Source organism: Chiloscyllium punctatum, chromosome 10, assembly GCF_047496795.1.
Source record: "Chiloscyllium punctatum isolate Juve2018m chromosome 10, sChiPun1.3, whole genome shotgun sequence".
Lineage (NCBI taxonomy): Eukaryota > Metazoa > Chordata > Chondrichthyes > Orectolobiformes > Hemiscylliidae > Chiloscyllium > Chiloscyllium punctatum.
This window is the reverse complement of record NC_092748.1, coordinates 42,004,120-42,020,949: the sequence shown is the minus strand read 5'-3', so window position 1 is coordinate 42,020,949 and position 16,830 is coordinate 42,004,120. Positions and strand designations below refer to the sequence as shown.

The 16,830-nt window shown below is 40.3% G+C and overlaps 1 protein-coding gene across 2 annotated transcripts in view; it reads left to right on the top strand.

Annotated features, from left to right (window-relative positions):
- Positions 1–1,979: 1,979 nt before the first annotated feature.
- LOC140482067 (glutaminase kidney isoform, mitochondrial-like) overlaps positions 1,980–16,830 on the top strand; it is a 130,365-nt gene continuing 115,514 nt past the window's right edge. For both annotated transcript variants that reach the window (XM_072578976.1, XM_072578978.1), the window contains exons 1-2: positions 1,980–2,533; positions 12,866–12,965. In XM_072578976.1, coding sequence (XP_072435077.1) covers positions 2,244–2,533; positions 12,866–12,965 — 390 coding nt within the window. In that variant the 5' untranslated portion in view covers positions 1,980–2,243. The remainder of the gene's footprint in view (positions 2,534–12,865; positions 12,966–16,830) is intronic.

The following is a 16,830-nucleotide window of genomic DNA, read 5'->3' as shown; positions in this document are numbered from 1 at the left end:
TGTGAGTATAAGATCGTAAGACACAGAATTTATAGCAAAAACGTTTACAGTGTGAAGTAACTGAAATTATATATTGAAAAAGACCTGGATTGTTTGTTAAGTCTCTCTTAGAACGAATATGCTGAATTTGGTACTTTCATATGCAAATCGCAGAACTTTTTTAAAGTTACATTGTCAAGTGAAGTTTAACAATTAGTGTCATGTCGGCACAGATAATGCATTTAAGGTGTGAGTGTAAAGGGGTATAAGTCTGTGAGACAGTGCATGTGAGATGGGAGTGTATGTGTGGGCGTATGAGAGAGGGTCTGCGTCAGTGTATGGGTCTGCAGGAGTGTATGTGTGTGTGTGCGTGTCTGTCTGTGAGTGTGCGTAAATCTGTGAGTGTTGTGTGACCTGTAATGTGACATGAACCCAAGGTCCAGGTTGAGGCTATCCACATGGGTGCCAAATTTGGCTATAAGCCTCTGCTCGGCCAGTTTGCGTTGTTGCCTGTCCAGAAGTCTGCCTTGGAGGACGGTCACCCAAAGGTCCGAGGTCCTGACCACTGACGTGTTCTCCGACTGGGAGGGAACAGTCCTGTCTCTTGACTATTGTGTGCAGACAAAACACGTCCAGAAACTCTAGTCACTCTCCCCTACATCAAAGACATCTCGGAAATGACTGCCAGACTACTCAGACCTCTTGGCATCATGGTAGCTCACAAACCCACCAACACACTAAAACGGCAGCTCATGAACGCACGATAATTCCTAGAAGCATGGCATTCCAACCGGAACTCTATCAACAAACGCATTGATTTAGATCCCATCCACCATCCTCTGAGAAATGTCATCACCACGGGGAATGACATCACCAACCCAAGGAAATCTAAATACACAAATACAAAGTGGGGCATGCCACCAGTTCTTCATCCGGAGGCTCACTGATGATGTTACCTAGTATAGTGATGAAACGTCTGAAAACAAACCTTCCAGCTCAACATGCAAACCTTCAAACAGAACCTCAACCTGAGCTACAATTCTTCTCAAAACTCGCTAACCCCTTTACACTCACACACACTTTCACAGGCACTCATAATCACCCCCCCCCCCCCCCCCCAACCCCCATACACACACTCACACCCACATATAAGTTTCTGGGGTGAATTTGTACTTGCAGAATTACATTTTATTTTGCTCAAAAACGGCATGAATCCATGTAAGGTTCAGTAAATCTGATTTTTAGATTAGAATCAGTCCTAACATTGTGGCACAGGCAACATCACAGGTGGCAGCTCACACCTTAATCTCAGCCAACAAAGGCACTGATTATTAAAGTTACTTGAAAATGTGACTTTAAAAAATGTCTACGATTTACATATGAAAGAACTGAAACCAACATGGTCATTCTAAAAGATGAGAGACTTAACAAACAATCCAGGTCTTTTTCAATATATAATTTCAGTGACATCACACTGTAACCACCTGATGAAGAAGCAGCGCTTCCAAATAAACCTGTTGGACTATAACCTGGTGTTGTGTGATGTTCAGCTTTGCACAGCCCAGTCCAGCATGGGCATCTCCAAATCCTTGCTATACCAGAGATGCTGTCTAAGCAGCTCCGTGATTTCCAGCATTGCTGGTTTAGGTCAAACGGGGACACTTGGTGGTTTATTTGAAAACAAACGCTCGTGAACGCTACAAGAACAACCGCAAACTGGCTCAAGTTCTGAAAAGAGAAATTGCGGGAGACACCCGTCAGGTTTGGCAGAAAGGCTAACTCTCTGCCCGCCCCCACCCACCGAGGCAAAAAGAATCCACGTGGCGACAGCTGAGAGCCAGTTCCATGAAGAAGCCTCTGTACCAGTTTCATTTTCACTGCGATGTGAAGGGGATGGATGACTCACCGGCTGCAGTCGTCAAGTCTGGGGATGTCTGATTGACACGGCGCCGTGACCAATTGGTGGGTGCCTGACGGAGGAGAAGGCGGGTTCTTCCGTTTGTCGGTTGAAGACGTCGGCTCATTACTGCTCTGGTGCATTTCGCAGTGGCCGCGTGTGAGGGACGTTGGGTTGTGAGCACGCGACTACTGGTCGGTGTCAGCCTTCCCTCCTCGCGACCACCAGTCAGGGTCAGTCTCTTTTCCCACCGCCGTCTCCTCTCCCGGTTACCGAGCGGCGTTGCTCACTCCCGTTTCGCTTATTTTGAGTCGCGGGGAAAGCTTTTTTTCTTTTAATTTTAAAGAAAAACAAACCCGCCATCGCTATGTTACGGGCGGTGACTCCCGCTCTCATCCTGCGGGAGCTGCTGGAGACCAGTCTGAGACCAGCGGGTAGACGCAACCACGGCGCCCTGGCGAGCGGCGTCACCGGCGGCATGTGGAAACCGCGACTGTCGCTGTCCCTCCAGCAGCTTCTGCTCCACCGCCATCAGCACCAAGGTCACCGGCAGCAGCTTCGAGCCACCTACTGCAGGAGTAGCAAATCCGAGGGAGCGCTGACTGAGGAAGGCGCAGCCAAAACACTGGCCTCGACCAGTAACTTGGCTCAAGAGAAGTAAGTAAAGCAGAAATAAGAAACCTCACATAAATGTCAAGTGAGGATCTAACGGGGGGGGGGGGGGGGTGGGGTGTTAGAAAGAATCATTCGTTACGATATAAAGTAGAGCAGTAGCGCATTTCCGTAATCTCTTGTCGATAAAATTCTATAATCCTGATATCACGTTGAAGGCAGCGATTAAGTATCAAGTGCTTTACCTCATTTTTGTGTGGATGTCATGAAATGTTAATTTTGAAGTAGGCAATATGGGTAATAAGTATTTCCTGGAATGCCTGTAGCTTTTTTCTGTAATTTAACGTATGTGTATTTTTAAAAACTTGAATATCTCTCGCATTGTTTATCACCGAATTATGCATCTTTATTGACGTTACTTCCTGTGCTTTCTTTAGTATGAATTTGGGAGCCTCAGACCTGCAGTTCATTTGTAGCCATACCTCCTCCCTTCGGGCTGCCAGATTGAGGCACTTCAGTTATGAGATAAGATAGGAGACGAAGAACTGGATTTTTGGATCATAGAACACACTAACAGCTTTAATTTGAATACAAAGTCATGAGCAGTAACCCAGTAGGGAGTATTTCATATGCGAGAATGTTTGGGAAATAGATCATACCAATTTAAGTTAGTGAATGAAAGCGTCAGAAAAGGTGTGAGGTCATTTAATTTTCGGACAAGTTGTGATCTGGAATCTCAACTGACCGGTTGGTGGCTGCACGTCTGATTGTAACTTTCTTACATAAATACCCAAGGGGGTGGGGGTGTGGGGGAAAGAGGTGGAGGAGGCTTAGCAGAAGAAAGAGCAGGATAGTATCGACCTTTCAAAGACAAAAGACCAAATGATTTTCTATGGTATATCACTCTGTTAGTGAACTGTTTCAAGACTGCAGACTGTTATGACAATAAGCTTGTATTTATGTAGCACCATTGATGTAATAAAACATGCCAAGGTATGTCTCAGATATTTTTTAAAAATTATACTGAGCCAGCTAAAAAAATCAGGGCAAATGACCAAAAGTTGGCCAAACAGGCCAATAAGGAGTATTTCAAAGGAGGAAACTATGGTATAATAATTTCAGCAGGGGATCCCAGATGTTGCAGCTGAAAGCAAAACCTGGTGATTACGTTTGGGCTTGCTGAAGAAACAGGAATGAGAGGAGCACAGTCATCTGACAAATGTGTAGGCGGAGGCAGTTTCAGAAATGGGAATGTGCCAGGCCATTGTTGAATTGGAAAGCAAATATAATTTTAGATGGCAGATGTTGTGAAACTTGAAAGGGTTCAAAAATCATGTTGCCAGGATTGGAGGATTTGAGCTACAGGGAGAGGCTGAATAGGCTGGGCAGTCTTCCCTGGAGTGTCAGAGGCTGAGGGGTGACCTTATCGAGGTTTCTAAAATCATAAGGGGCAAGGAAAGGGTATGTAGACAAGGTCTTTTCCCTAGGGTGGGGGAGTCTAGAACTAGAGGGCGTAGATTTAAGGTGAGTGGTGAAAAATTTAAAAGGGACCTAATGGGCAACCTTTTCACTCAGGGTGTATGGATCGGTATATGAATAGGAAGGGTTTAGAGGGATATGGGCCTAGATGAGGTTAGGATACTGTATCTGGTCAGCTTTGATGAAATGGACCAAAGGGTCTGGTTCTGTGCTATACATCTGATTCTATGACCTGAAGTTTAAGGGAGGAGGTAGAAAGTTGGAAGTTGGTCAAACCAGTAAAGTCTAGAGGCAGTGAAGGCATGGGAGAGAGTTTACACAGCACGTGGTATGCATATGGAATGAGCTGTCAGTGAAAGTGGTTGAGGTGGGTACATTAACAATATTTAAAAGGCGTTTGGACAAATACATGGATGGCAAAGGATGTGGGGTTGGTGTGGACGATATTTTGGTTGGCATGGATCAGTTTGGGTCAAAGGGCCTGTCTCCATACTGTAGAGCTTTTGACAATGACAACAGTTAGCGTCATACTTTGGAATCAAAAATAGAAATTTGATGATGAGCAGTTTAGTGGGAAAGGGGTCAGGAGAACATGAGGATGTGTCTTATGTACAGCATAAGCTTGGTGAGGGCAAGAGGGAAGATGGGAGAAAAACAGGGGGAAACAATAAGTCCAGAGCTTGAGCAAGGGAATCCTAGGAGGAAGTCTGGCCTAATGGGTTGGGGTAAAGGAAGGAAGTAACAAGCAGTTGACTGGGTGGTTACAATCTGTCATGATGAACGCTACTCATATTTATTGTCTCTAGACTCCAGGTTTCCATGTTTTTGCGATAGTTTAAAACTGTTTTGCTGTTAATTATCTAACAAAACAAAAAAGCTTGGTTCAGTTTCTCCCATCCTAACACTAACCCTAAATTTTCATAATCTTTTTTGATTGCATGCTATGGATTTCATAATGGCTTCTTGGGTATTCTGTACATTGTGCTCTTCTGTTTGTCTTTTCTGTTATTCACATATTTATAACAGCATACCTTCTCCTGAATTTCTCTCTCATTTCTCCTCTTCTGTTTTAACATTAAGGATTTATTTCACATCTGCAACTGTTTGTTGTAATTCTCCTTATCAGTTCCATTTTTTGTAGGGTTTTAAATGATTTAAAAACTTTCTATGCCATAATTCTGTTTGTCTTACTTTGCTTAAAGATTGCAATCTAAGAATTACTTGAGTAAAAGTACTGTAGGTAATCTAATATAAAAACAGAAAATATTAAAACATTCAGCACACCAGGCAGCATCAATAGAGAAATAAACAGCAAATATCTCAGCTCATTGACCTTTTACTAGAAAGGGCCACTTTATCATCGTGGAAAAAAAATTATGAACTACAAATTTTTAATTTGAGAAGCTGCCTGATACTGATGAAATCACACATCATGCCAGTTACCATCTTGAGAATGACTTGACGTGTTTTTAACCAGCAGTTCTTAGTCCCATTTACTTGATTACTTATGAATTTTGTGCCATTGTGGTTCCATGTGAGTAATCATAAGTTTTGAAAGTTCTGGTGTAGTTGATGAGCCAGAACCTGGAGCTGCATCTCTGACCACACATTTAGAATACAGTAGCAAACTACTACTGAAGTGCTTTAATAAAGGAACAGGTAATTTAGTGTATGAAAGCATTAAATCGGTGTTAAAATCCAAGCAAAATTAAATGTCATTGAGTTTTTCACAAGTCAATGTATACTGATCAAATGTCTGTTAAAGTGAAAGGGGTGGTTTATCAAGGATTTGCGTTGGTAAATAGCATTAAATACAGTTCATGTATTTTAATATCATTAAATATAACTGGCCATATGGGTTATATAAATTTCAAAATAGCTAAGGGTGAACTTAGTCAGAGATGTAAAGCATGGAAACAGACCCTTCGGTCCAACTTGACCATGCTGACTAGATATCCCGACCCAATCTAGTCCCACCTGCCAGCACCTGGCCCATATCCCCCCAAACCCTTCCTATTCATATTCCCATCCAGATGCCTTTTAAAAGTTGCAGTTGTACTAGCCTGTACCAACCTTTGCATGAAAATAATGCCCATTAGGTTTCTTTGATATCTTTCCCTTCTCACCCTAAACCTATGCCCTCTAGTTCTGGACTCCCCGACCCCAGCGAAAAGGCTTTGTACATTTATCCTACCCATGCCCCTCATATAAACCTCTATAAGGTCACCCCTCAGTCTCTGATGCTGCAGGGAAAACAGCCTCAGCCTATTCAACCTCTCCCTATAGCCCATCCTTATAAATCTTTTCTGAACCCTTGCAAGTTTCACAACATCCTTCTGATAGGAAGGAGTCCAGAATTGCATGCAGTATTCCAAAGTGGCCTAACCAATATTCTGTACTGCCGCAACATGACCTTACAACTCCTTTTACTCTGACCAATAAAGGAAAGCACACCAAACACCACCTTCACTATCTATCTACTTCGACTCCACTTTCAAGGAACTATGAACCTGCACTCCAGGTTTCTTTGTTCAGCAACACTCCCTAGGACCTTACCATCAGTCCATATAGATCACGTCCACTGCTCTGCCCTCATCAATCCTCTTTGTTACTTCAAAAACATTTTTTCCCACGCACAAAGCCACGTTGACTATCCCTAATCAGTCCTTGCCTTTCCAAATACATGTACATCCTGAAGTAAGACCATTAGAAGTGGGAACAGGATTAGACCAGTCGATCCCTTGAGTCTGCTCCACCATTCAATAGGATCATGGCTGATCTGATATTCCTTATATTCACTTTTTTGCCCCCTCAGTCGTAAATAGTAGGGTCTGACAAGTTGTGATAATGATTGGATAATTTTAAGGATGTTGAGTATTGGTCAGGATATTGGCGCAAACTCACCTGCTGTTTGTTGAAAGAGTGCCATGAGATTGCTTTTTTTATCGCCAGCTTGGAAAAGGGAGCTATTTCTTAGAGTGCGCACCTGGTATATAAACGCTTGGAAATTTTTGAGAAGTAAATATCTGCCAATATTTTCAGTCTGCAATTTTCAGCTCTTCCATTGGAACCTTGCTATGTGCAAACTAGCTGTCATAATTTCTGCAATAAAATCTGATCACACTTCAAAAACAATTAATTGAACAAAGAGTACTTCGGGGCATCATGAGGTTGCAGAAACTACAATGTAGATGCAAGTGTTTGATCTCCTTCATACTTGAAAGTTCCTGTGTCTTGCTGACCAAAGCATACTGTATACTATGCAATCTGGCCAAATTCAGCTCCATTTCAAATGGTATATGCCATTTTGTGCCACCAGTTGGCTACAAAAGCTATGCAAAATAGAGTGCAGATTATTTAGAGCCAATCAATTGAAATTATTAATGTATTTGATATGATGGGGCTTTTGCACGAAAGCTAACATGACCAATTGCTTTCTGACTAATTTATTACTGTTTGAGGAAGTCTCAACGAGAGGGGAACCAGTAGATGTGTTGTATTTATACTTGTAGAAGTTGATTGACAAGGTGTCTCTCAAAAGGTTAAGTCATAAGGTAAGAGCACAGTGTTGGAGGCAATATTTTTAGCATGAATAGAGAATTACCTATTGGGCATGAAACAGTGACTGGGGATAAAGATTGTTTTACAGGCTGGTGACTAATGAAGTTCTCTGGAAAGAATATGCCTTTCTAGTTTGAAGGTCCTTAGTAGAAGTCCTCAACTGAAATGTTTTGCATTTTGCTTTACTCATGTGTGTTTAGTTCTGTATTGATGTAATTATAAACACTAATCTTTGCGCCTGTAGCAGCATAAAAGAACAGAGTTTCTACTTCGTGGCATTTACATGAAGAAAACCTTACCCAAGAATGAAGCATGATGGGTACTTGTGACCTTTTTAAAGTAGGATTCTGGATCCATGAATCAGAAGTGTAGTAAGCAGTTGCAAAATGTTCTATGTTGTGTCATATTGCAAACTGATTCACATCTTAATTTCAGTGTTAAGAAATTGTGACACTAGATTTCAATAAGTTATTGATTCCACCAATCAAATGTTGTGTAGTACCTTTTGCAGTCCAAACTCCATGATTAAAATATTTATCTTCCAAATAAATGTGCTTTGGATGAACAAAAAAGCTGTATATTTGAGGGGACCTATATTGTCTTGGGCATCAACAGTGGGCAGCAAGCACCGGATGGAGTTGAACAGTTCAATGGTGATTTCATCCTGCAAAGGAGGAGATAAGTCACCTAGAACAAAGTTTAATTTAATATTGAAATGTTATTTATGTAACTTTCATTTTTAATTGAGCACAAAAGTGTATATTAGAGAAGACAGTTACAATTCTTGTTAGTGTGCATGCGTCACTTACTTAGTACGTGAAATATTTAAAAGTTCCTTGATATCCAGGACAGTGCCTGGGGAGGGATTCTTTGGTGTTGGAATGGATGTGGGCATGGTGTGTTGGTTGGTGAGTAAAAATGGTTCTTCAAAAAGAAAATGGTTTGCTCTTAATATGTGAAAAGTTCATATTTATTGCAAATTAGGAAGTGGTAGTCTGTACAAGGATGCTTAGAAGATGTATTTTATTGTTGCCATGTCCTGTTGTTTTAAAGTAACAATATGTAGAAGAACAGTTGAGACTGCTACAGTATATTTTTCCAGAGGAAAGAAAACATTATGTATGATTCATTACCTATTTGAATTATATTATGAATGTGCTGGAGCAAAATTTAAATCCAATTTATATTTCCAGAATTTTACTTTCCTCAGGATTCTTCAAACTAGTTTGATTAAAAAGCCTTTGATTAATAGTCAAAGTTTCAGCATTAATGCCGCGCAGATTATATTGAGCAGCTAAACCAACATGGCTTTGCAGAAGTCAGCTAGCATCTGGACAAAAGAGAAACAGCAACAAAAGGACACACTCTTGCCCTGAACATTGTAGTTTTATCACATTTGCAAGGAATCAGGACTAAAGAATGTCAACCAAATTGCAAAATTTAAGGACCATGAAAGAGGCTCTTTACGTGTCAACATCAGCGCCTCTGGTATCCTCTATATTGTAATGTTCAACTATTTGTTCTTCACAAACAATTTTGAGACTGATTGGTCTGGTTTTTTTTGCTCTTAATCTTCTGGACTTTCTTTTGATTTCTCCTGTGTGTTACCTTACTAATTCTTTCTGGGTTTAATAATTAATTGACTTTCTCTCTGTTAACTGAAGAAGGCCTTGGCTACTTTTAAACACGAGTACATTTGGCTCGGGGAGAAAAGTTTGACAAACGAAAGAATCCATTTTCAAATTAACTTCGCTGTGATCAATCAAGGAGTCGAGTGAATAAAGAAGGGGAGCCATTTCATTCCTACTTATTCCAGAACTAAATGGTTTGAGGTACCTGTTAGGGATTACTGTACAACAAAATGGGGAACCTTGATTTGAAGCCTGTTTGTGACAATGTTGATCTGTCGTTCAGTACTGTGTCTGCTGACAAGAACTGAAACAGCTCTGTCCACTTCCTTCCACCTATTTGCTCCATGCTCCCCTCCGACCTATCACCATCACTCTCCACCAGCATCTATCTATTGCTTTCCGAGCTATCCCCCCAAAATTCAGATGAAGGGCTTACAGTCAGAGATGCACAGTATGGAAACAAACCCTTCGGTCCAACCTGTCCATGCCGACCAGCTATCCCAATCCAATCTAGTCTCACTGCCAGCACCCGGCCCATATTCCTCCAAACCCTTGCTATTCATATACCCATCCAAATCCTTCTTAAATGTTGCAATTGTACCAGCCTCTACCACTTCCTCTGGCAGCTCATTCCACACCCATGCCACCCTCTGTCCCTTAGGTCTCTTTTATATCTTTCCCCTCTCGCCTGAAACTTTTGTCCTCTAGTTCTGGACTCCCCAACCCCAGGGAAAAGACTTTGTCTATTTACCCTATCCACGCCCCTCATAATTTTGTAAACCTCTATAAGGTCACCCTTCAGCCTCAGATGCTCCAGGGAAAATAGCCCCAGCGTGTTCAGCTTCTCCCTATAGCTTAAATCCTCCAACCCTGGCAACATCCTTGTAAACCTTTTCTGAACCCTTTCAAGTTTCACAACATCTTTCCAATAGGAAGGAGACCAGAATTGCACACAATATTCCAATAGTGGCCTAACCAATGTCCTGTACATCTGCATCATGACTTCCCAACTTCTGTACTCAATACTCTGACCAATAAAGGAAAGCATACCAAATGCCTCCTTCACTATCCTATCTACCTGTGACTGCACTCTAAGGTCTCTTTGTTCAGCAGCACTCCTGAGGACCTTGCTATTAAGTGTATAAGTCCTGCTAAGATTTGCTTTCCCAAAATGCAGCATCTCGCATTTATCTGAATTAAACTCCATCTGCCACTTCTTATGCCCATTGGCCCATCTGGTCAAGGTCCTGTTGTAATCTGGGGTAACCCTCTTCGCTGTCCACTACACTTCCAATTTTGGTGTCATCTGCAAACTTGCTAACTGTACCTCGTGTGCTCACATCCAAATCATTTATATAAATGACAAAAAGTAGAGGACCCAGCACCGATCCTTGTGGCATACCACTGGTCACAGGCCTCCAGTTTGATAAACAACCCTCCACCACCACCCTCTGTCTTCTACCTTTGAGCCAGTTCTGTATCTAAATGGCTAGTTCACCCTGTAGTCAGTGAGATCTAACCTTGCTAATCAGTCTCCCATGGGGAATCTTGTCCAACGCCTTACTGAAGTCCATATAGATCACATCTACCGCTCCACCCTCATCAATGCTATTTGTTACTTCCTCAAGTTTGAGAGACACGCTTTTCACCGCACAAAGCCATGTTGACTATCCCTAATCAGTCCTTGCCTTTCCAAATACATGTACATCCTGTCCCTCAGGATTCCCTCCAACAACTTGCCTACCACTGACGTCAGGCTCTCTGGTCTATAGTTCCCTGGCCTGTCCTTGCCACCCTTCTTAAACAGTGGCACCACATTAGCCAATCTTATGCCTTCCTGAAACATCTGTTCTCCTGCTTCTCGGATGCTGTGCTTTTCCAGTGCCACACCTTTCGACACCATTTGAAGAAAAGGGTTGTCTCTTGCATTAGCTTCTAGCTTAAAGCATTTAACTGTCTATTTGTCTACAAATTCCTGTTCAGTTTACTCAATTTTTATACTGAAAATTCAGGCCATAATTTCTAATCAAGTAGCACGATTTGTGCAATTTATGAAATAGCAAAGTTGAAACAGTTAATGCCACGAATGTTCCTTAAAGTTCAGCGATATCTAAGTGGCCACTACTAATTAAACATTGGAATTCCAGATTGGCCATTTATTTGAGTAATTTCTGTAAGACCATAGATGCACGAAATTAAATCGGGTACAATTGACACTGCAGATGTTCTTCATATGTTAGGGTTTTCAAAATAGTCTTCACTTAAAATATATAAGCTATAGAACTTTACTGCATACACAGAAGCCATTCTGCACTTTGTTTATTCTAGCTCTTTGCATAAGCAATCCAAAATAACTTTTGCCATCTCAGCTGGCATATCATTTTTGAATGTTTACAATTACCTCTGCCTATGGTAAAGCTTCCTCTCAACAGCTGTCTGCAGGAGCACTGTCGTATTCTTCTCAATTTGACCCAAACCTGTGTCTCTAGGCGAGGTTGTCTTTTCCAACTTATGCTACCTTCTAACTTTAGAAAGTTTTTTTTAAAAACTCTATCCATTTGTGTGTATATACACAGAAATAGGAAAGGATTTGAGGTTTTGGGCCAGGTGGGATGAGTTTATTTTGGCATTATGTTCAGTATAGACCGGATGGACCGAAGGGTCTGTTTCGCTACTGTAGCACTGACTCTTACTGCTCATACAAAAATAGTTTCATAATTTCAAATTTCTCATAATAAAGTTTGTTCCTGTTTATATTTCTGGTAAATCTAAAGACTTAGCTTGAAAAGTATGGTATTTCTATATTTGCTTCAGTACATATCAGGAGAATGGCAATGTACACCCAAATTTTGCAGTTATACTGACAGTTAAATGGTTAGTCTTCAGCACTGTTAATTTGAACATGTGCAGTTAAAGATGGAAATTCATAAACTGTCATGGTTTTTGCCTTTCCATGTGTGGCGTTGAAGTCTTGGCAGGTGGAAATCTTTTGTACTACTTCATTTTCCACTTTATTGGTCTTGCTACATAAACCAGTCAAAAAAATCTCACCGTCTGAAATTAGGTATAATTATCTTTTTATTAACCTACTATGTTATTACTATTGAGTAGTTTCTTTGACCTGGAATTTTATTTTTATTGTGGAGCATTGCCTGTACAATAATAATCATTCAGTAGACTTTCATAGATTTTTGCAATTTAAGTTTTTAACCTTTGCAGCTTCTACTGTTAACTCATAGGAATATTCCTATCTTATTTTGTTCTCTGCAATATGATTTAACAAGTGAAAGATATTCACTGCTTTTTACTTATTTGTGAAAAATCTTCAGCGTGGTGTGCTGCTTAACTGGCTTGATCACATCAGACAGAGAGAGATTCCCTATAGTTGACATTAGGATGCTAGAAATGCTGGATCTTTGTGGACAGCATTTTATCATAAGTCACTGACAGTTGGCATCATTTTACGGCTGACTACAAATCCTGGGTCATTCACACATCATCATTTTAATCACTGGAATGTTTGAGTTTGTTAAAATATAGCTCATTTGTTCTGGAAGTGTTGCCTCTGACTTGTATGTTCCAAATTGTAACTCAGTGTCAGAACTAAGTTGTGGCAGGTTATTCTTAAAAGTTCATAGTTGTTACAAGTTTAATTTACTTGAAACTTTTTTGCAATGTCTCAATGTGTCCCCTTTTTTCCCCTTAGAAAAAGACAAAAAGCAGGTCTTCTGCCCAGTCTGGAAGATCTACTTTTTTACACTATTGCTGAAGGACAGGAGAAGATTCCAATACATAAATTCATCACTGTAAGTTTTACTGATTTGAAATAATGTTTGGTTTATCAGATGGTTAAACACATGAAGTAAAAATCATATGTTGAGAAAAGTCATGTTGTAATGAGTTATATTAAATGACGCTTAATAAACAATTAATAATTCTCATTTCAAAGGAATGCTTGGGAATGAGGAGTAAGTAAATGTGTTTTTTTTTCTTCCACACTCTAACCAGGGAATGTAAGGTTTTCTCTTTTCAGTGAAAGTTCAAAATGTTGTTGCATTGTTGCCCATTGATCATCCAAGCCTGTGTGTCATGCGGAAGAGCCATCTGAGGTTCTGGTGATTGCCTAGCTTCTTTTAGTGTCTTTATAACCTCAAGCTGAATCTCTGATCCTATGTTCTGTATGTTTATGAAAATCACATGCTTTCTTTTTAACTTGACTACCCTCTTTTCTACACTAGTCCTTTATTCGGCTCCTTGTTTAATTTGCTTGTTCGGTTTTCAAAGGGAAGCAGTAGATAGATAAATGAACAGGAACTTATTTTATGTAGGGAAAAGAAATTTGTTGTACCCAATATTTACATGCTACCTTTTTCAAAAAAGGGGTTGTGGAGACTGCCAATTTCTGCTACATCTGTATGACAGCAACTCGACCACTTAGAATCGACATAGCTGATCTGAGAATTATTGTTGGCATGGAGATATGACAAAGTCACTGATGGCCCAAGCAATTGACACATTCTCGTGTTGTAGAAAATGATGTCCCTTTGTTCAAGTCTGTTTCTTGCATCCTAATTCTGATGAGAGAAAGTCAAAAAGCTTCAATGTCTTGTCACCTTTTAGAACTGTTTACATTCTGCACCAAGAAATCATTTAGATGTTGTATGCTTGAATTTTCAAAAGGTATTCTATAAGATGCAAATTAAAAACTTGTTGAGGTAAGGGCTCATGGTATATATGTAATATATTAGCAGGAGTAGAAGATTGGCTAACTGACAGAAAACAGTAGAACAATGCAATCTTGATTTTATTCTTTCAGTAAATTTCGACTTGTGCTTTCCAGTCAGCTTTCCACCTGTCCTTCACTCTATAAACTTGACATAGCTCTGCTGTGTCCTATTTTGCACCAAATTCTAATCACCCATCTCTCTTGTCCTACTTAACCTACATTAGCTGAAATGAAAAATTCTTCCATTGTAAATTGATCTATGTGTTTTCTCCCTGGATATTCCTGTAACCACCTTAAGCCTTGCAAACCCCTCCCTGCACTGACCAAACTAAGTTTTTGAATGGACTCTGTACTTCTCCCTGCCCTTCAGTGTCAATAGCTAAACCATTCCAACTTCCTGAAATTTAATCTCTAACTTTTCTTTGCTGTGGACTTGTCAGAGTTCACATATCCTTTCATATATATAGTAGTTGTTACAGTATGTCAAATGGTTTTAAAGTGTGTGAATTTGAATGTGGTATCCCATAAATCATCACTTATCCTGTTAAAAATCTGTAAACACTTAGACCTGTATTATAATTTCTACTGCCAAACTGTTGTGCTTTGCTACCTCAGTACATGCTGAAGTAAACTTTACTTGTTATATGGCCTGGCTACTACTACTACTACTACTACTACTACTCCTCTAGAGAAGGATATACTTGCTTTTTTTAAGGTGAGGAAACATAATGATTTCAATATAGAATTGAGAAAGATTCAGAAACATTCACCCATATGTGTTCAGTCTCAATCCTGATCTGGTGGTAAGTGTCTGGCTTAGAAACTAAACCCCTCCCCCATCTTCTGGCTGAGTGGTCTAACTCTGAGCCATAGCTGGAAATTTTACATCAGTCACCATGCAGTTTTCTTTTTCTCCCCTTTGCCTGGACAGTATAGAGGAAGAAATAAGAATAGACTTTATGGCCCATTGACCATACTCCACTATTCAAGATCATGGCAGATTGGATTGTGGCTCTAAGTCTGTATTCCTGCCTGTATCTTTATCTTTGATTCTGGGGTAGGTTACAAATTGATTGTAACCTGGCCTTGAATAAAGTTAAAAATCACACAACACCAGGTTATAGTCCAACAGGTTTAATTGGAAGCACACTAGCTTTTGGAGCGATGTCACCCGATGTAGGAGCATCGCTCCAAAAGCTAGTGTGCTTCCAATTAAACCTGGTGGACTATAACCTGGTGTTGTGTGATTTTTAACTTTGTACACCCCAGTCCAACACCGGCATCTCCAAATCATGGCCTTGAATAGGTTCAGTAACCTCAACTCCACTGTCCTTTGGGAAGATGAATTCCAAAGACCTGTGACCTTTGAGGAGAAATTCTTATCTTGGTCTTTTAATGGGAGATCCCTCATTTTGAGACCAGTCGCCTGAGTTAGAGTTCAGCATTTACTTAAAGTGCTGTCAGAAATTCAGAGCGGCTGAGATCTCAAATTCCGTGTTTCAACAAGATCATCTCTCATTCTTTAATGAGTATAGACTGAACCTTCTAAACCTTTCCTCATAAAAACGACCTTTCCTTTCTGCAGACTTACCAATCAGACCACCGATTTTCACCCAACTCATTACATACAATGGAAGTCCCAGCACTATCCTTGATGAACAACATTGGCTGTACTACTCCAGCTAGTAAAACAACCCTCCACTACTACCCTCTCTATGACCAAGCCATAATTTTGTATCCAACTTACCAATTCATCATGGATTCAATGTGACTTAATCTTCCAGATAAACTTAACATGAACGAATTTGTCAAGTGCTTTAGTAAGATCCATGTGAACAACATTCACTGCCTTACCCTCATTAGTCATCATTGTCACTTACTTAAAGAAACTCAATGAAATTTGAGAGATAAGATGTTACCCTGCATAAAGCCATTCTTTTCCAAATGCAAGTAAATCCTGTCTCTTAAGAATCTTCTCCAATAATTTCCCTACAGTTGATGAAAGGCTCACTAATCTATAATTTCCTGGATTATCCATGTTGGCCTTTTTAAATAAAAGAACAACATCGACTATTCTTGGGTCTTCTGGGAACTTCCCGTAGCTAAACAGGATACAAAGATCTCTTGTCAAGTCTCCAGTAATTTCCTGTCTCACTTCCTCAGTATCCTGGGATCCTCAGTATCAGGCCTTGGGGACTTACCAACCTTAAAGTTTTTCAAGACACCCAACACCACCACCAATTTAATATCAACATGCCCTATAATACCAACATACCCCCGTTCTAATCTTATCATAATCCATGCCCTTCGCCTTGGTGATTGCAGTGCAAAGTACTTGTTAAGGCCCTTAACCATTTTTCCTGTCTCCATGCATAAATTCCCTTCTTTGTCCTTGAATGGGCTTACCATTTTTCCTAGCTACCTTGTTCCTAATGTGTATCAAAATGCCTTTGAATTCTCCTTAATCATAATTGCCGAGGACACACCATGATCCCTTTTAGCCCTCCTAATTTCTTAGTTATAGGAGATGTACATAATGGAAACAAACTCTTTCGTCCGTGCTGACCAGGTATCCTAAATAAATCTAATCCCATTTGGCCCATATCCCTCTAAACCATTCCTATTCAAATACCCATCCAGATGCCTTTTAAAATGTTGTAATTGTACCAACCTCCACCAGTTACACTGGCAGCTGAGTTCATTCACACACCACCCTCTGCATGAAGTTGCCCCTTGGGTCCCTTTTAAAATCTTTTCCCTCTCACCTTAAACAAATGTTCTGTAGTAAATAGACATTGTCCTTTATGATTGTATAGACTTCTATAAGGTCACCCTCAGCCTCTGATGGTCTAGAGAAAATAGCCGCAGCCTCTTCAGCTCTCCTTATAACTCAAATCTTCCAATCCTGACAAATTTCTTGTAAATCTTTTTCTGAACCCTTTCCA